The sequence below is a fragment of the Dromaius novaehollandiae genome, chromosome 2, assembly GCF_036370855.1.
Source record: "Dromaius novaehollandiae isolate bDroNov1 chromosome 2, bDroNov1.hap1, whole genome shotgun sequence".
NCBI classification, from domain to species: domain Eukaryota; kingdom Metazoa; phylum Chordata; class Aves; order Casuariiformes; family Dromaiidae; genus Dromaius; species Dromaius novaehollandiae.
In genome coordinates, this window is record NC_088099.1 from 112,756,322 (window position 1) to 112,774,618 (window position 18,297).

An 18,297-nucleotide genomic window follows, 5' to 3' on the forward strand; every position below is an offset into this window, starting at 1 on the left:
CTCACCCTTATCCGCCAGGCCAGTCGTATCGTACAAGGCTGCCGGGCTGGTTAAACAGCCCCTGTATGCCCCACAGCACACCCTGCTTCTGCAGAAATCCCCTCCTCTTGCCAGATCCTGCCCCCACTGCTCCCAGCCAGCCCCACACTGACCCAGAGGAAGGCCTGCCCAGGCGGCTGGGAAGCTCCTGCCTCCCCACCACTGCCAGTCGTGGCTGCGCACGGGGCACCCCAAACCCCTGGCTGGGAGCTGCAGGGTTGCTTTGCTCTCACCCTCCTCCCTCGGTTGGGGACCTTCACCTTCACTGCCAATGCCACAAAGGCCAACCGTGAGTCCTGTGGTCCCGCCAGGATTTCTCCTCCGGACGCTCCTCCACCTCCCCCAGGGCTCTCCAAGCCCTCAGCAAAGCCTGTGGGTCTCCACACACCCCTGGGGGGCCGGGAGTGGGGCTGCTGGTCCTGCTGCAGCCCTCCTTATACCCCCATGCCGCACGTGTCACAGACCACCATGGTGACACGCCACCGCCACGTCACAGACCACCACGGTGTCACAGACTACCTGGGACCAGGGCCACACCCGCCGTCCCTGCACAGCCTGGCGGCGGGTGGCATTTGCCCCAGGGCATCAACTCGGGCGAGCAGGCGGTCCCCTTCCTCCCGCGTCGCTCACCGTCGGCAACAGTCATCGCTAGAGACTCACAGCCGTCCCCGGGCGGCTGTCTGGCTGTTTTGATGAAGACGATCTTCTGAGTAGAAGGAATACGTCTTGATTTCATGTGCCTGCAGGGGAACATGTAGCTTTAAGTTTGTTTTTGTTTTTGTTTTTTTGTTTGATGAATTGATGGGACAATCGGGGAGGAGAGAACTCAGGGGAGGCACTGCACACATGGTTAGGAATGAAAAAGCAGGGGGAAAAAAAAAAGCAGACCTAATTTAACAGGGGAAGGATTTCAGAAAGAGACATAATTAAAGAAAGATTTCTAATTAGTCCTGTGTTCGGCCAAGTGGCGGAAGAGACTAAACCACCACTTGAGAACCTGCCCCAGCTGAAAATTCTTCATCATTGTTTTTATAATGTTTTCTTAAAACGCAGTGGGCAAAACCTGTGCTGCTCAGCGCCTGGCCCCCCATGGCAAATGCCCCCAGCACCCACGCTCCTCACAGGGCACAGCAGCCAAAGCAGCCGTGGTGGCCATGTTGGTGATCATCATTGAAGGTCAAGCCCAGTTTTCCTAAACCTGGTTGTTTACAAAAAAAGAAGAGTCCTACCTGGAAAAGCAGAGGTTTGAGCAACCTCCTGCATCCCGGCTCTCCCTGAGAAAGCAGCATGCAGATGGGCTCTGGGAGAGGGCAAAGGATCCTGCTGGCAAGGCCTCACTTTGCAGGCTCTGGCCTTCAGCATTGCCTTAGGAGTAACTCATCAGCTGTGCAGCAATATTGCTATGGCGGTTGCTTCATGCTGCAGTAGCTAAAAGGTTAGGCTAGGACTGTTCTGGTAGTGTTGGTTTGCCAACATGCTAAATGCAGCTCTAGTACACGTAGCGCCAGCTCACATGCGCCGTGGCTCCTGCCACGAAGCATGCCACAGCGTAAGTTCACATTGCTGGCTCAAATGTGGTACAGTTTTTAAGTCAACTCCGCTTGCAGGCTCACTGCTGGATCAATTATTCGGTGTCCTCATTCTGCTATCTTATGCTGAATCAAGGATCTTATGTTCTCTTGCAGTCGGAATAAAGTTGTAAAACTGACATGATTTCCACTTCAGCTGCTCTGTCAGATCCATCTGAGATGCAGTTGTGATTCTGCACCTAACCTGAACCAAAACCGCACTGCCAGGTGCTTAGCAATGGAGCTGAGCCAGCGCTGACCGCTTGGGATGATGTCTGGGCAGATGACATCTGCGCAGCCTCCGCGCAGTAAAGCAGCCAGGAGAGGCAGTGCAGGCGCCTTGCAAACTCTACCTGTAGCCGGCCTCTCCTTTGCCCGGCAGCACCCACCCCACCTGGGTGGTGAGCAGGTGGTGAGAGAGCACAGATCGACTGCTAGGTTGTAGATACACAGGCTGCAGTTTACCGCATGCTATTTTTTATCATTTCATATGGATATGCCTATATGTGCTGAACAAGATTGTGAGGCCCTGGATCCATGAGACCCAAGGAGTTACAGATGAGAAGTAGCACTGCAGCTACACTTCATGCTTAATAGGCTCAGCGGTGAGTGGTGTGAAGTGCCCTCAGCTGGCACCGACTAGCGCTTCCCGCTAGCGCGTTCACACCTATGGCACTGTGCTTCATCCAAGCACTTTGTAATGCTGACTAAGAACATCGTTGCCTAAAAAGCAGGTGTGAACACATACACAACGTTCAGACACATTGGAGATGTGTCACTATTGTTTCAATGCACAAGGAGACACCTTCAAGAGTTTAGTGGAGGGTGGGATTGCTCACTGTTGGCTGGCAGGTGGCTGATGCCTTGGTTCATCAGAGATACGTGGGTTTAACTTTTATCATGGTTTAGAGCAGAAAAGTCATGAAAATCAAGATAGATACTACAGTATAGTTTTATATAAGGAGTACTTGGAGTTCTGCATAATGTCACTAACTGTGTATTTTACATTGCGTAAGTGTTGTCCTGTAGTCTTCTATTTAAGCAATTTGCATATATCTGCACAATATGTCCCTGCACACAATCTACTTTAAAAAAGAAAGTAAAACTGTCAATGCACAAGCAGCACTTAAATGATAGCTGCAGTTTACTTTCACAAGAGTACAGTTTTACCACGTACAGGCACTTTATTTCTTCTGTGCTACTTGTCAGATGGTGATTTTAGTGTATCTAATGTCATTTTCGTGACAGAGCATAACTTTACATTAGATGAAAGTGTCTGCTTCCCATAGCATATGGCTACAGCTAGGATGCATATTTTCATATCTATAGGCATAATATCAGCAGAGTATAGTGCATAATTTACAAAGGTGAGGGGGATTGCATATTGAGAAGCTAATGTAGTTATCACTCAGCCGTATGGCTTTTAACATGCACCAGCGCACCTCTTACTGAGCAACTGTGTCATCTAATACAGCACCAGCAACTCTTCAAAACAAACAGTTAAACTTTTGAGTACAGCCTTTCATCTGCAGAAGAAATGGGGCCAAACGAACTGGATTCACTTTGCGGTAAGTCAAGCCTTACCGGTTACGGTTTTCCTGGCAAAACACCAGGGAAAGCCACCAACTCATCAGTATTTTCTGAGAGCTATAAAGTTTGCAGTTGCAAGCAAATTTGATAGCACTTACAACCCTAACCCCGTTGTCAGAAAAGCAGTAACTCCTATATATTCTGCTGGTGCCATAAACCCTGCTGAAAGGCTATGCAAACACATTAATGCTTTTATATTTGAAAGGTATCAAGACTTATACAGCTTCTGCATCAAGTAAAACCAACTAGAGCAAACCTGGCTCAGCCCATGAAGTATTCACAGAATTGTAACATAGTGCCACGTGTGTGTGTATAAACGTACAGACATGTAATAAACTGGAATGAAATACTCACTGCTTTGAGAAAAAAAATAGTTTTTTATTGGTCCCCCCCCCCCCCCCCCGCCCGGCCCAAGAGCTTCCTGCCACGCAGGGTTAAATGTAGGTCAAGCTGTCTGAGCCCAGGTCCATGGCACACAGAGCGGGATTAAACCGGAATTTTCCACTCTACTGTCAATCACCGAAATGTCTGCAAATGTTAAATTAATCTGGAGTGAGCTGGTGCTGGCACGGATGGGAGCTGCTGGAGCTCAAGGATGGCATTTTGGCCTCCATGAAAAAAAAAAACCCACCCTTTTTCTCTGGGCAAGGGATGGCTGCGTCCCAACGGCTCACTTAAAACCCTGCAACTATCAGCGAGATGCAGAAAAGTAGCTCCGCACAAGACAGCAGTATGTGCATGTTCGAAGTGAGCAGGGAAGAAATATGCCTCAAGGTCTGAGGGACTGAGAGTCATGGTGACGGGCAGGTTATTCCCAGCATAGCCGTAGACAGCACAGAGATCTGCTCTACCCTCCTTCATGCAGGTTTCCTCATCTTTAAAACAGTATTAGCACCTATTAGCGCTCCATGGTGAAAACCATTACAGAAAACAAAATATGGATCTTTTGTGTTACAAATGGTCCCTCTGCCCAGGAAAACAAGCCTTCAACCTGCTCCCCTCTATGAGTAGTTACTGCATCCGCAGGGATCCCAGCAAACTTGCCTTCAGCTGGGTATATTATGGGCATCACTGGGACGGATCATGCAGTCCTGCCAACTTCATTAATATATTAAGGGCAATTTGGAAGACCTAAGGTAAGCAGAAATACTCAGTTAACGAGTAGTAAATGTAGCACTTAATTTGTCCCTTACATTTTGACATATTCTGGGGACAACTAATGCTACTGACGATATAGTGAAACTCGGTCAAACTTAGCTCACCAGTTTCACCGCATTTAAAAAAAAATAGATATCTCCACTCCAACCCCCGCTTTCAGGAGCAAACATTTGGCAGTCGATCTGGAAAAAAAACGTAGAAAACAAGCAAAAAAAAAATCGTGCAAGTTTTTACATTAACCGGCGCTAGAGATCTGTACAAGTGGCACAGTGCAAACCGAACAAAAGCAGGACGTTCCTGCAGCAGAAGCGAGCTATTAGAATAGGCTTCAGCAGTAAGGTTTTTAAAATGTGCATTTTAATTAGAACTCATTTAAAGCACAACCGATCAAAACAGTGATAATGAGAGAAGCCTAATTAATTTATGTCTAAGTAGTGAAGTCTCATTATAAAGTGGTCTTTGGAAGAAAAGGATTTGGGATGTTAAAAACATGGTGTTTGTAATGAGAATCAATACTGTCGGGAGCCTGGAAGCGAGACCTAAAGGTTTCACAGGACTACAGCAGCCACTGTATTAATCTTTTAACAGGAAAAAGTAACCCTACTGAGATGAGACATCCCATTTACAGTTCAGTTCTGACTAGCTACCATTGGCAAAGATATTAAAACACAATCAAACAGAATGGTGTATTATAAAACAAATATAAATACAATTAAAACCAGATTAAGTAAAAGATCAAAGCTGTCTCAAAAAAGGCAGTTTCCAGGGAGTTCAGGGTTCAGACAGCAGAGGAGGAGCAGAAGCATGGAGATTTGGAGCACTTCTAAGCGCTGAGGAACCAGCTAGGTCCCAAGCATCGATGAAGAATTAAAATGCTGGAGCAGGGGGAGAGCTAACGCAAGGCGGTTACAGAAAAGGAAAATTGTGACTTTTGAACAAAACCAGTAACGTAACATTTAAATAACCAAGCCATTTGAAAAGAAGAGCAGCAAGTGTAACACTCCCTTGGGTCCTATTTGAGAAGTAATGGCTGCTCCATAAGCAGGTGCTCTAAGTAGGCCGGGAATGGGGCTACCCCAGGGGACCTCTCTTTCCAGAAAGACCAGCAATAAAGCCTCAGGTTTGCATTACTACCTCCCTCTAACCATCATATCTCAATAACAGAGAGACCAAACTCTAGCAAACACACATAAAAAAAACCTAACACAAGTGAACAATGCTGAATGAAGCATCACTTTATATGTGCCTTGGTACATATGCATAAATAGAAATTAACTGCTCTGAAAAAACTTTCCTAATTTTTTTAAGCTTTCTCATCACAGAGCGACAGACACCACCCATGGACACAATTGGATCTGTATTACCAAAGATGAATGTTTTTCCTAAGATCCTTGTGTCTAATCTCTTGCAAACCGCATCATCTTTGTGTCCCCCCCTCCCCCTCCATTCTATGCCATGATTACTCTTAATGCCATAGCATTACCCAGGTTACTTAAATGAGAGGGGAGTGAGGGGTTACCCATGAACCATAGCCTGAAATTTCATTTTTGAATCAAATTTTTCAACTCAAGAACTCGGGGCCATTGCTAATCAACCACATGGTCAGTCTACTCTGATACCATGTCAGAGACGGTCACCAACATCCAGCACTCTAAATGAGACTGAGGTGAGGTTCTTATCTTAAAGGAACTGACAGTCATTAATGGCTCAGATTAATAGTCTAGACTGTTAACTACCATGAGTGACAGGCAAGGGCTCTGACACTGCTGTCTTCTCTACCAGGAACCATCCTCTGGCAGAGAGAGAGGGCAGAAACCTCTGAAGTCGTCCCTGTGCTAATCACCAGAGACTGAAAGTCAGAACATGGATGGAATATCCTCATCAGACGTTCGTTTCTGGGCGCTCTCCCAGGTACTTAAAGCACTGATTCTGTCCTCTGACTCCTAATGATCGGCAACCTGGTTGCCAGCAGCAAACCGATGAGGAAGAAAGACAAGTAAGTACTTGTCGTCTTACAGGTGGCCACCCTTGTGTTTCACCTTCATTTTGTTTTTCTCAGTTCAAAGAGAAAATAAATTCAACAGGAGACAAATGTATTTCATGGTTTTTAATAATTTTGTGCTATGGTTTAACCACAGCATATTAAGAACAAGCATAAAATCTGTATTTAAAACTAACAACAGCACTTAGAGCAACATCTTCCTTTAAAAGTATTGCAATAACAGACCTTAGGTCTAAAAACTAGGACACCACCATTTGCTCAGTTAAAAGAGTCAGATACACAACAGTTGAAATCTTTTCCTGTATATAACTGGGAGTTACAGTGGAAAATAAGCAACAAATTAATCATGTTAAAAGGAAAATAAAAAATTCTTTTTAAAGCAAACCAGGTTTGTCATAGCTTCACATGAACAGCTACTGAGAAATTCCAATACAGTTGTAAAAAGACTTATTATTTTAATGGATTTGTTTTTACAACAATAAAATTAAAAAGAAAGATTAAATATTCTTGATAGTGCTGTACATATTTCAGAATAACTTGAAACAAAATGGACAAAAAATAAGAGATGTTGGAAATGTGATCTTGAAAGCCACAATGTTGGAAATAGAAAAAAATCCATACAGCAATAAAGCACTGTACACTGTAAAATAACTAGCAAGAAACAACAAAGAAAGGGTCAACACTCTGAAAACGGGCATTCGATGGTAAATTTTAGGTATAACAGCCCGACTGATGTACGTGCCATCCTGAAATGCTCTGAGCACAGCAGCACTGGGCAGTTGATAGCTATACAAAGATCAAATCCCTAACAACGCTCATGTCGTCTTTGTACTGTAAGTAGAAAAAGGCTGTTAAAGAATATTAAGGTGAGTGTTTTTATTTTATTTTTGCTGTCCAAGCTCTATGCTGCCTGAGGCTCTCATAACTTCTGGTTTTATTTTTTTTTTTAAATCGTGGTTACCTGCTGTGCTTTGTAGTAAACTGAAAAGTGTGAACACACAGCTGTGAATACGCTTAATAGATATTCTGCTCTTTCCACTGCAGCTTCAAAGCAAATTAGTGCCTTTCTAGGGAAACATCCTCGTGTTTGGTCCACTCAGTATGCACGGTTTGTTATTATGAATCATATCCTAGACTGCTCCGGCACAAGGTTTACTCTGTAAAGATTCATCCTAGTCAAGGCCTGGGGTTTTTTGTTTGTTTTTCTTCCTTCACGCACAGAAGCTGTACTGCAGTGCAAACAGAAACGTGAAAATGGCCAGCAAGGCAGACTTTCCAAACAATCACTCTATGCCCTGACAAACAACAAACAACTTAACAAATGACAGTCATAAAATATGCATATTCGACTATGGTACATGCTTACTAATAAAACAGCACAATATAGAGAGGGATGGATACAAGCTACCTGTAAGGGCTTGATGATGTAGAACTGGCCATAAAACTCACACATTTCTTTAAAACAAAGAAAACAAAACTACCATGATCAACGTTCAGATACAGGATGCCTATGAGGGCTTTTAAAAAGATATTTACAGACAAATGTATAGCTGAAGTTTCGGGTCAACAGAGAAGTCACCAGAGGCTAGGAAAGGACTGTGCTCCGAGTCCCGATCCTCGCAGGTTACGGACCGGATCGAAAGCCCACTGAAACCAGAGGAAGTCTTGCCATTGACTTCACTGGGCCCTGGATAAGGCCCCCTGAGTTTTAGCTTAGCATTTAGCTAGTCATCTGAAAACCGAACAAAAATGCCATCTCAACCATATCCCAACACGTTGCTACGTTACATCTGTGGTTAAAGCCTGACAAGTATAAAAAAGCTACATATAGACGAGAGTATCTATGAAAGATTAGTCAGCATCCATTCGAGAGAGGATTATTCTGTCTTGGACTGATAAACTTTTATACCACCTACTGTCCTGGGATAGTTAGAACAAACAGTTTAGAAAAATAAGTACAGTATCTGCAATTCTCTAAACTAGAACTTCATGTTTAGTTTTCCTGAGGTATTTGCTTTACCGAACAAACCACACCGAGAGCGGGCGCGGGGCACGGGAACAGACAGCCAAACACGTGGAGACGCTGGGGGAGAATCAAACCACCGAGGAAAGCTGGCCGTGCCAACAGAGTCTGCCGAGCCACTTTGCTTTCCTGTCTCAGCTTTGAGAAAACCACAGCTCCCACCCCAACCTCAAAATCCAAACGGTGAGAGCCGCCATGCGGGAGGAAGATCTGCTGGCGCAGCCGCAGCAGCATGGCCGCCCAGCACGGCCGCAGTCAGCAGGGCAGAAGTGCCTTCGCTGGCAACATCGGTACTGTTTCCCTGCACAGAGGGAGTGACGCAGGCAAAAGCACTTTGCTGCAGATGTAGCTGCAGGGACGCTGGGCGCTCTGCACCTCCAGCAACGCCACCAAAACGAATCAGCTCCCAAACTGACGCTACCATACCAGCGGACATTTGAAGTGCCAAATTGCGTGGGTCTGAATAGGTTTAGGCCTTTTCCGAAATCTTTTATTAACCTTGGCTCAGCCATCGCTGTCAGCAATCAATGTGACAGCAGTGCTGCTGCCCCAAAGCACAGGCAAAGCAAGCTGCGGTTTGAACCCTGTATCCAGCTTACTGCAAATTGCAGCTTTTCTGGTCTACCCTTCAGCCTTGCACCCCAGCAGCTACCCAGACCTTCAGTGACTCCCAGCTACCGACCAACTCTTAAGAACAACTGGGTGGGAGATTATGCACCTCAGTGTAGTAGGCATAAAACAAGAGATGGTTGTTTTTACAAAACTCTTGTTGGCCTGTTTTTGATTTTGTGGGGATGGTTTGGGTCAGTTCCCACTTGTCTGAGCTTCACTTCAAGCCTAGGCTGTGGACAAAGAGATTTGAAGGGATTTCACCCATTTCTAGGTTAAAAAACCAAAAAAGGTAATTGAGGATAAGAATAAATAATGTATCTGCTGGAGAAGTAGTAACTAATACTGGTCCAGCTCAGCAAGAGCGAGGCAACAACCCATAACAGAAGCATCTAGTTGCAAGGTTAAAGCTGCGGAGGTTTTGTTTGTTTTGTTTTGCTTTCCTTTTTCTTAAAGTGACACATTAAAAAAAAGAACAAATCTTCACAGCAAAGATGCATCAAACAACCACTTGCTATACACAGGCTAGTCAAAAAGGATTTGTTCAAACTTTTTCCCTTATGATATTATATTGATATTTAATAGGAAAATAAAATACATAGACTTTTTGTCATTTGTATGCATTCATTTGCAAATTTTCTTACAAAAAAGGACCAAGCACAGAAGTTGGCATTCACAAAGTCTATGCCATTTTTGTGTTAAAATTGGTATTATCTATACATTATTTTACAGTATTAACAACATCTATTTGTTTTTGTATGTTTGTTTGTTCTACCCATTGGGTAGGATATGTGCATAATATATTCAAGTTATACACAGCACCATACAAAGGAAAAAAAAACAGAAGAAAAGACAGACAACTGAAAAAGCACCATTTTAAGTGAGGCACAACAAAGGTGGGAGCGAAAGGCCAGACCTAAAGCCCAGCGCAGTTGGCGAGAGCCTTCCTGCCGACTTCACTGGGCTCTGGATCAGGCCCTGCAGAGTGCAAGGGGATTCCTATCTGCTCAGACCTGAACATGAGGCACCTTAGTTGCTTACAAACTACTGACATGCAAACCTCCTCAAAATTATACCTAACACATAGGTGTATAATTTATTAATAACCCTACCACAGCAGACAGACAAGCACAAACCAAGGAGGGAAAGGAGGAAGAAAAGAAAGACAGCTTTGTCACCCACAAGATCCTACACATACCACACTGTTTCAGAAAGCTCACATACCAAACCGTTTAAAACAGCAGCAACAGCAGCAGCAGCAGCAATATAGCAAAGAAATGACAGCATCATCTCTGGCAGTAAATCACACGGAGGGAGGCTGTCGGGGGAGAGGGGGGAGGTATCTATGTTACGTGTTTGTTTCTCTCTTTATCATTAAACCAACATAAAAAGGTAAGCTCTTCCAGCATTAAAGCGCTACTAGCGATACCCGGGTTGCTTTTGTTCAGTTGAAAAATGGAACATAGGCTAGAGCAAGGCAGAAGTGAAAGCCAGGAGAGTTTGTGACACTTCAGTACAAAGCCATGCTTACTTTTCCTTTTGAAAGCAGGAGAAATAAGGTGAGTGGTTACAAAAATGGCATTAGTGGCTCTAGAATACATTTACTGTAAAAAATTTGTGATTCTCAAGAAAACACCAGTGCACGCCTACATTTGTGTGTCAGTGGTACTTACTGGTGTGTTAAAGCACTTCACTGAAACTGAGCCATCATCTACACTTGAAAGAGTTTTTTTGGGAAGAGGCAGTGGGAGCCTGATGCTGCCAACAGAGGCTGAACTTAACTGATGTAGCTTCTGCTAATTCCTCAAACAGAGCTGTACCAACAAAATGGCCTTTTTGCTGGTGTAAGTGTGCCCCATGGGGCTTTTGCCAGCATAGGCAATGGCAACCAGAGGTGGGTCAAAAGGTAACTTCTACCCCTGACTAACAAACACAGACTGGAAAACTTTTAAGTATAAAAAAACTTATTAACCAACACTTTCAGCTGGGCCATTCTCAAAAACTTAAATTTCCTAGTGAAACATACAGAATAAAGGAAATTCAGTAAGAGAAATTCAGAGGCTTTGGCAGGGCAACCTCTGTAACTTCAATATATCATCCTAAGAGATTTTTCTATGTTCCAGAGGGCCTCAATAGGTCTTAAACAATTCTATCAGTGCCTCTTTACAGGGATTTAAAATATTTTGGGTTGTTTTAGGAGAGCAGTTATAATTGCACTGGTTGGCAAGCAGGCAACACAATAAGGGGAAAGGCCAGTACATGTACGTAAATTCTTTATAATGCCTCTAGACTAAAGAAAAAAAAAAGATGTAATCAAAAGCCAACCTTCATCTGAATGCACTATTCAAATGGATCGCTTGGCTGTTAGGATCCGCTAGATTTAAAATAACATGCTTCTGAGATTTGAAAAGCACATTTCCTTCTGTACATCAATACATGAGGTCCACATGAGGGCTTTCCCAAAAGCATGGGGATTTTTTGAAGCCCAGCCTGAAAAACAGAGCTGCTGGATGGAAGATGCACTAGTGCACTAGGTCACAGGTAAGAAGTTGCACAGCAAGAAACTCCCCAGCTGATAAAAACAGGGCATGACATCTGCAGAAGCAAAAGCCAAATCCTCCTCATACCTTCAGCTGTTTGACAAATGACCTGTCATTGTTCCCGAGAGCACAATCTATAGCCACCTAGCATTTCTGGAAAGTGCTTATGGAATAGTAACTAACAGATAAATAATCAAGAGACAGGACACAGGCACATATTTGCATGCTGGCATGTATACACACATGCGCACATGGACATGACTCAATGGTAATGACAAGAGAGAGCTTGGGGACAATCCTAAATATCTAAATATTTTCAAATATACCAGCAAGCGTATTGCTTATCCTTGAAAAGAATTGCAAAGAACAATTTTGGAACATCTATTTTCACCAGCACTACTACTTGCTTTTTCTTTGCCAGTGAAGCCAGGTTGCCTTAGTTACTGAAAGTGTTCAGGGCTCAGAGTCAGAGAAAGGTTAGTAATCAATCTCCCCTAAAACATTCAAACATTCCTTACAAATCAGGGTGTCAGTGTCAAGGTTCAATATCTCACTACCTGGCAGGGTTAGAAATGAAGGTTTCAGAGAGCACGGTTCCAGAAAGCCTACATGCCAGATTCTTTAGCAGGACAAAGCCATTTCCCCTACTCCAAAGAAAGTGCATTTCTTCAAGAACAATGTAATTTCACTCCCTGCTCTTCCCTGAAACCACATTCACAGTAAAAGAAATGTGTCTAATGCAACACAAAAATTCAGAAGTTTGGGATATAAGAAGCAGCCTTCAGCTGGGACAAACTGGTGGGAGATAGTGGGGGGAGTGGGGCAGGCAATAAAAGGAGTAAAATGAGCACAATTTGATCCATGGTTCCAGTGGATCCCATGACTGCAGGAACAGAAATACCTTCCTCCCTAGCTATCAAGACTTGTACACAGGGCATGTGTCTGAGTTTTCATACTTGCAAGAAAAAACATGCTGTAGTAAGTTCACATCAGCCTGAAGCTGTATTAAGTGCTATGTTCATCAATGACAAGAGTAGGAGCAGTTTAAAGAAGTCCTCCCTGACAAAACCGTCTTATCACACCGCAGTATCATGTATCCTGCATGTGCCACACACGCTACAGAGAAGTGATCTTAACACTGCTCAGTTGAATAGGAGTAGTTTTCCTAGTCCTTATTCATATCTTAAAAGAAGGTGCTTCATATACAAAGAGCCTAATCGTACAGCATTGAGACAAACCCAACCACAGTCAGGCTGAAACTACATCCAGGATTAGAGTTAAGTGCTAAGTACTCCATTGGGAAAGCAGGAGGGAAACCTCTTATTCTACGTCTAAAAACCCTACCTTTTCTAGCCCTGGAAGATTATAGGACAAGACAGTGAAGAAGGGGCATACTTCTGAGCAGGAAATGACCCATGTCAAGTAACTTTTGGAAAAAGGATCTTTTGTGGTAGGTAAAAGAGAGGTCATCATGCCTTATTTCTTAAAGGCACATTTTAAAAAGGTTTTTTAGCTTGAAAATTGCTAAAATGGGGACAGCACTGGACTGACTCTAGGGAAGATGCATTATTGGGCAAAGATTAGGAGAAGCAACCAGAATTCAGGCTAATACGATTCATTACATAGAAAACTCCACATGTGTTATGTAGTTTTTGCGCATGATACACCTAAAACAAAACACATCGTCCATATGATTAACTCTACAATATTTAGAGAAATCTTTAATAATTTACAAAGCTGCATTTGAGCGGCTCTGGAACACAGTTTATTAATCCTTGATATTTTAAAAAGGGAATTTTGCAGAAATACCTCATAGAATTACCGCACTTAAGAGAATACTAGTTTTTAAGCCTGTGCAGATTGACAGTGATGTCTATTTCATTTTCTTTTAGCTTTCTGTCCTGTTAGCAAGTATGTTCTCTCTCAGCATCATAAAAAAATGAAAGAGAAAGAGAACACAGGCTTTTGTAATGGTACATTGTTAACAGTGTTCCTACCAGAGATCACTAATATGTATTAGAAAATACCATGTTTACTACATTAATAGCTGACCCTGTCCAAATGAATGGACTGCAAGCTCCCCTACAGCAAGCAACAGATGACTGTGCTTTCTGAGCAGACAGGTTAACGGTTGCCCATTAGCTTTGGCTGGCAGAATCAGAGGAGAGGGTGCAGGTGTAGGAAGAATCGCAAGCATTATGTGAGCAAATACAGTACTATCTTTTAAAGTTTTTTAAACAAATCTTCCTGCAGAACTGGTAAAACGGGTTAGTTTTTCCATACAGTTTTTAACCCTCAGTCAAGGCAAGTTACAAGACAACCCTGCACATGCATCATACCCAACAAGGTTAATGGGATGTGTGCAAATTCACTGGTACACAGAGGTGGCAAAGGGCTGTCTTCAAAGAAAGCATATTCCCAAGAGGTGACTCTGAAGGTAAGTTCAAAGCTCACTCCTGTGAGAGCTGTACATGGGGGGAAATTAGTATTCAGCTGGTCCGGTGCCAGGGCCTAGTCCAGGTGTGCTCTGACAACATGACAACTGAGTTCCAGTTGTTCTTTGCCCTAAAGGCCTCCCAGCTGAATAATCCATACTTAGGCAACAGCAAAGTATCTGCATAGGCACACGCATTGTCTGACTAAAGGCTCACTTCTAAAGGACAGCAAAGTCACTGAAGACCAAAAACAACATCTTGCGTTTTTTTCACTACAGATTATGCTCATAGGTTGTCTGCAAAAATCTAATTTCAAAACTTTTACTCCCAGGAACTAGACGTGACAAGAGCCCTAGTTCACACATAGCCACCTAGTCCTCTCCTAAACTCCTGTCCTGTGGGTCTGAGTGAAAAAAAGTAAATGAATCCAGTCATATAATCTCTAACCTCTCCCTTCAAATACAACATAAATTAAACGGCAGCTTTACTCCGCATTATCAGAGTGATTCAGACCAAGAAACAATTACAGTGACAAATGGGGCTGCATATGCAGACTAACAGTTATTCAAATGTTTTCTAAACTAAAATATGACCAAATTAGCTTATGAAGGAAATCATCTACAGAGACCCACAAAACGCACACACGCGCGCACATGCGCACACAAACACACACACACACACACACTGTTTTGGCATTAAAACTCTGCATAGATCAAGGATTCAGTTCAGTTATCAGAGCCTCCGGTGCGCAGAAACCATGCAGAAACCCAACCTCTGGCGAGCGGGACAGGCGCTACCGTACAGCGCTCCTCTGCGGCACTCACCCGCTGCTGTTGTTAACCAAGCGCAAGGCTTACAAACATAGAAAAAGTGAAAGATCTTAAAGTGAAAAATCTATCTCACACACACACATGCATACACACACACACACACACACGCAAACACACACACACACACACACACACAGATATATTAGAAACTATTCAAACTAAGACTCTAAAGGTTTTAACTTTAAGTCTGTTTCCGAAATGCATTTTAAGTGCAAGTTGTGCTTTTTCATGTGCTTGTGATGCCACTATCACCATTTTTCAACTGCCTTCCAGTGCTGCACTTGCTTCCACACAAAACTAGCCAAGGAAGAAATAGTCTACATGCCATTTTACAGGTAGGTAAAATCTTCCAACTACTTTTAAGACCAGTGTGACAAAACCAGGGCTTACATACACTTAGTTAATGTGTAAGTAATCTTTACCCATGGGCACAGTCCTGCTGGCATCAATGGGATGACGTGCACAGAGGAGGGTTGGTACGACAGGGCCCATAGCAAAATGCCAATGGTTTGCTGTGAGGTTAACTGATGCTCCCAAGTCACCTCCAGCGATGCTGCAGAAGCCAGCACTGCTTTCACCGGCGCTCCCAGTACCGCTGCAGAAACTGCATGGGGGGTTATAACTACCAAAGTCCATTCACTTCAACACAATAGATCTCCAGGGCTGAACTGTAGTATCTAAAAGACAAAATGGGGAGTGAAAAGCACAACAGTCTCATATATTTTAACAGCATTGCAGGGGGGAAAAACCCCACCTTGCATTTTTAAACAATTTATTGCATAATGCCATGATATGTGACTAAATACATTTCAGACTACAGTGAGGACAGAAACTTCTAAAACCTTAAGTACTGATGATACTGCATTATGAAAAGGAAAAGAATGGCAGCACTTAGTTAGAATCCATATAAATTAGCACATCTGGGATTTTGTTTTGCCTTTTATGAAACAAATAGTCTAAACCACATAATAGCTAAACCCTAATTGATGGAAAATGCTGGGATTTCATATTTGTCTCCTTCCAGCCAAAAGTCTCCAAGACACTTCACTGATGCACTGTTATGCAGTTTGAATGCAAATTATTGCAAAGACAAGTTAAATGTCCCTGTATTTCTTGATTTGTGTAAGTCAGTCAAGAGATGTTAGACTAAATCCTGTCCCCTTTCTCTAGCAAACCCGGGGGGGAGGGGGGTAAACTCCTCCAGATTACTTCTGGGGCTCAATCATTATTCCACAGGTGAAAAGACAACATATAGAAGAACTTCACATAAAACAGTTCCCTCATATATATTTTTTTAAACATTAAGATAGTGCAACTTTTTAAAACACATTTATCACAACACAAATTAATTCCTTGCATTCACCTAAGTTCTCAACTTTATACCTTGGCACACAAAACAGGAATTTTGTTTCATATTAAAAAAATCCACACCCTGGGAGAACAAAAAAGCAAACTGGCCAATTCTTCCCCCATTTATCTAGTAAAACCTTCTTCTTCTTCCTTCTGCCATTCAGTGAGTATAAAACAGGCTGTACAAGCCTCATTTCTGTGCTAAGTTTACTTTTAGAATTAAATAATTGAAATAGTTTATTAAAAAAAAATATATAGCCCCCTCTCTCCCCTGAAACACTGCTCGTAGACAAACTGAATGGAAGTTTGTATTTATCTGATTTGCATCATGCAATTCCCCTGAAAGGAATCAGAAACAAAGAACTGGTTTGCACGTTTGGTTTTACTGAGTTGTACCACGTGAAACGTAACAACACTGTGCACCGGAGCATGGGGGTTTTCCTCCGCCGCCCTGCTCAAATCTCTCATCTTCAGTTCAAATGCACCTGGGAGAGGAACTTAGACCAGGTTTCCTGGTTTCCTGTCTTGGCCTTTGCTAGGGACTATTGTGCTCTCTGAATTGTTCTGCTGAAACTGAAGTCTGCTCCCCCTCTGCGAGGAAGGAGGCGCATTGCTGTGCTGGTGATGGAAAAAAGAGGAGCCCGGGAAATGCCCCATGACCTCGCTGTACGTCGGGGGTGGTCCTTCCATCCTTCCATTACTGCTATAGTTGGTTGCACTTATGCCCGAATTGCTGCTTGGTGGGCAGGGGCCCCCATTGTACATTGAAATATCTATCAAGTCGCTATCAAAAATGGTTCGGTTGGGCGGTGCCCTGACAGACTCCCGATTGAGCTCCATCTGCTGTTCTGGGTCCCGGAGCTGCAGCGTGCACGGGCCTTGGTACGGCGGCGGCTCTTCTCCATCAGAGAGGGAGATGGTTGGAGGAAGGTCAATCTCATGCTGCATGTAAGGATAAGTGGGCTGGAAGCGACTGAAACGGTCCCGCTGCATAAAAGACGGGGCGGTAAACCTGTCCCTGGACCTTGGAGCATACATAATCTGAAACGGGAAGAGAGAAACATGTGACTCCACATCTGAGCAAAGCACTGAGGGCACTCCCGTGAAGAACTGACAAAATGGAAAATGGTTCTTCTTGCCACCTATCTTAGAGATTAAATTCAGCAGATATTGTGCACGTGGGCTCCCACATATATGGGCATGACAACAAAAGGCAAGAGTTGGAGGAAGGACAAGACATTTGAGAACAGCCTCAAGAAGGAAGATGAAGACCCCACACAGCTCCTTCTGATGTTATTAAACCATGCAGAATGGAGAGAAAAAAATCTTTATCTGTACATAGCAAAACACTCCAGGCTAGTTTTCTCTCCAGTTTTGAAAATTAATTAGTTTCATGAAAATATCCCAATACTGAATTTCAATTGCAGTCTGAGTCTCCCCCTCCTACTTGAAGTTCATGTAATACCCCGCATTACCAAAGAATTCAGATGGTCATTTTAGTACATTTATAGAAAGGTCAAGCATACCTCACACCTTCACTATGATGGCATATCAGCTGTCCTCCCCCCCTCCAGTTCTTAGTCAGAGCTCAGCCTCCCAGGGGGATCTGAAAGGCTCTTATACTGTGAGTGGGAAAAAAATGTATCTGGCATATTTAAGCCCTGAAGAAGGGCAGGATTTACCAGAGGAAGAGTTCAGGAGACTGTGAAGAGCTTCTGCTCCTCACTCAGTCTATTCTAGACATACAGAGATATCCCAGGTTCTCAGATCTAAACCTATCAAATTGCTGTTCTCATTTTCAGGTCCATGCAGGGTCTTTAGCCCCTGGCCCTGCCGCCAGGAAGATTCCCTGTTTAATTAAGGAGAACTGGGTAGCTCAGAACAAAGTACCCACAAATGAGCATGTGGAGCAGGGAGCTCTATTAGCTTGGACGATAGGAAATACCGGGGATAGAATATGTGCTGTAAACCCTGCCCATGTCCAGGGCTGACTGCTGTTACTTAACCTTTATATTCCTGGGAGTTATGTCCCCTCTCTCTCTTGAGATTTGCCCTGTAAGAGCTTCTCTAGGCAGCTAGGACGAAGGAGAACACCATTCCTTTCTTTGAAAGCCTGGTGCATGGAAGAATGCAGGAAGGAGATTAGAAGGAGG

General features: G+C 43.5%; 1 protein-coding gene across 12 annotated transcripts in view; it reads right to left on the reverse strand.

Moving 5' to 3' along the window:
- Positions 1 to 6,447: 6,447 nt before the first annotated feature.
- The window catches only part of LDLRAD4 (low density lipoprotein receptor class A domain containing 4), a 305,627-nt gene continuing 293,777 nt past the window's right edge, over positions 6,448 to 18,297 (reverse strand). For all 12 annotated transcript variants that reach the window (XM_026094306.2, XM_064507167.1, XM_064507166.1 and 9 more), the window contains one exon: positions 6,448 to 17,185. In XM_026094306.2, the coding sequence (XP_025950091.1) occupies positions 16,643 to 17,185 (543 nt within the window). In that variant the 3' untranslated portion in view covers positions 6,448 to 16,642. The remainder of the gene's footprint in view (positions 17,186 to 18,297) is intronic.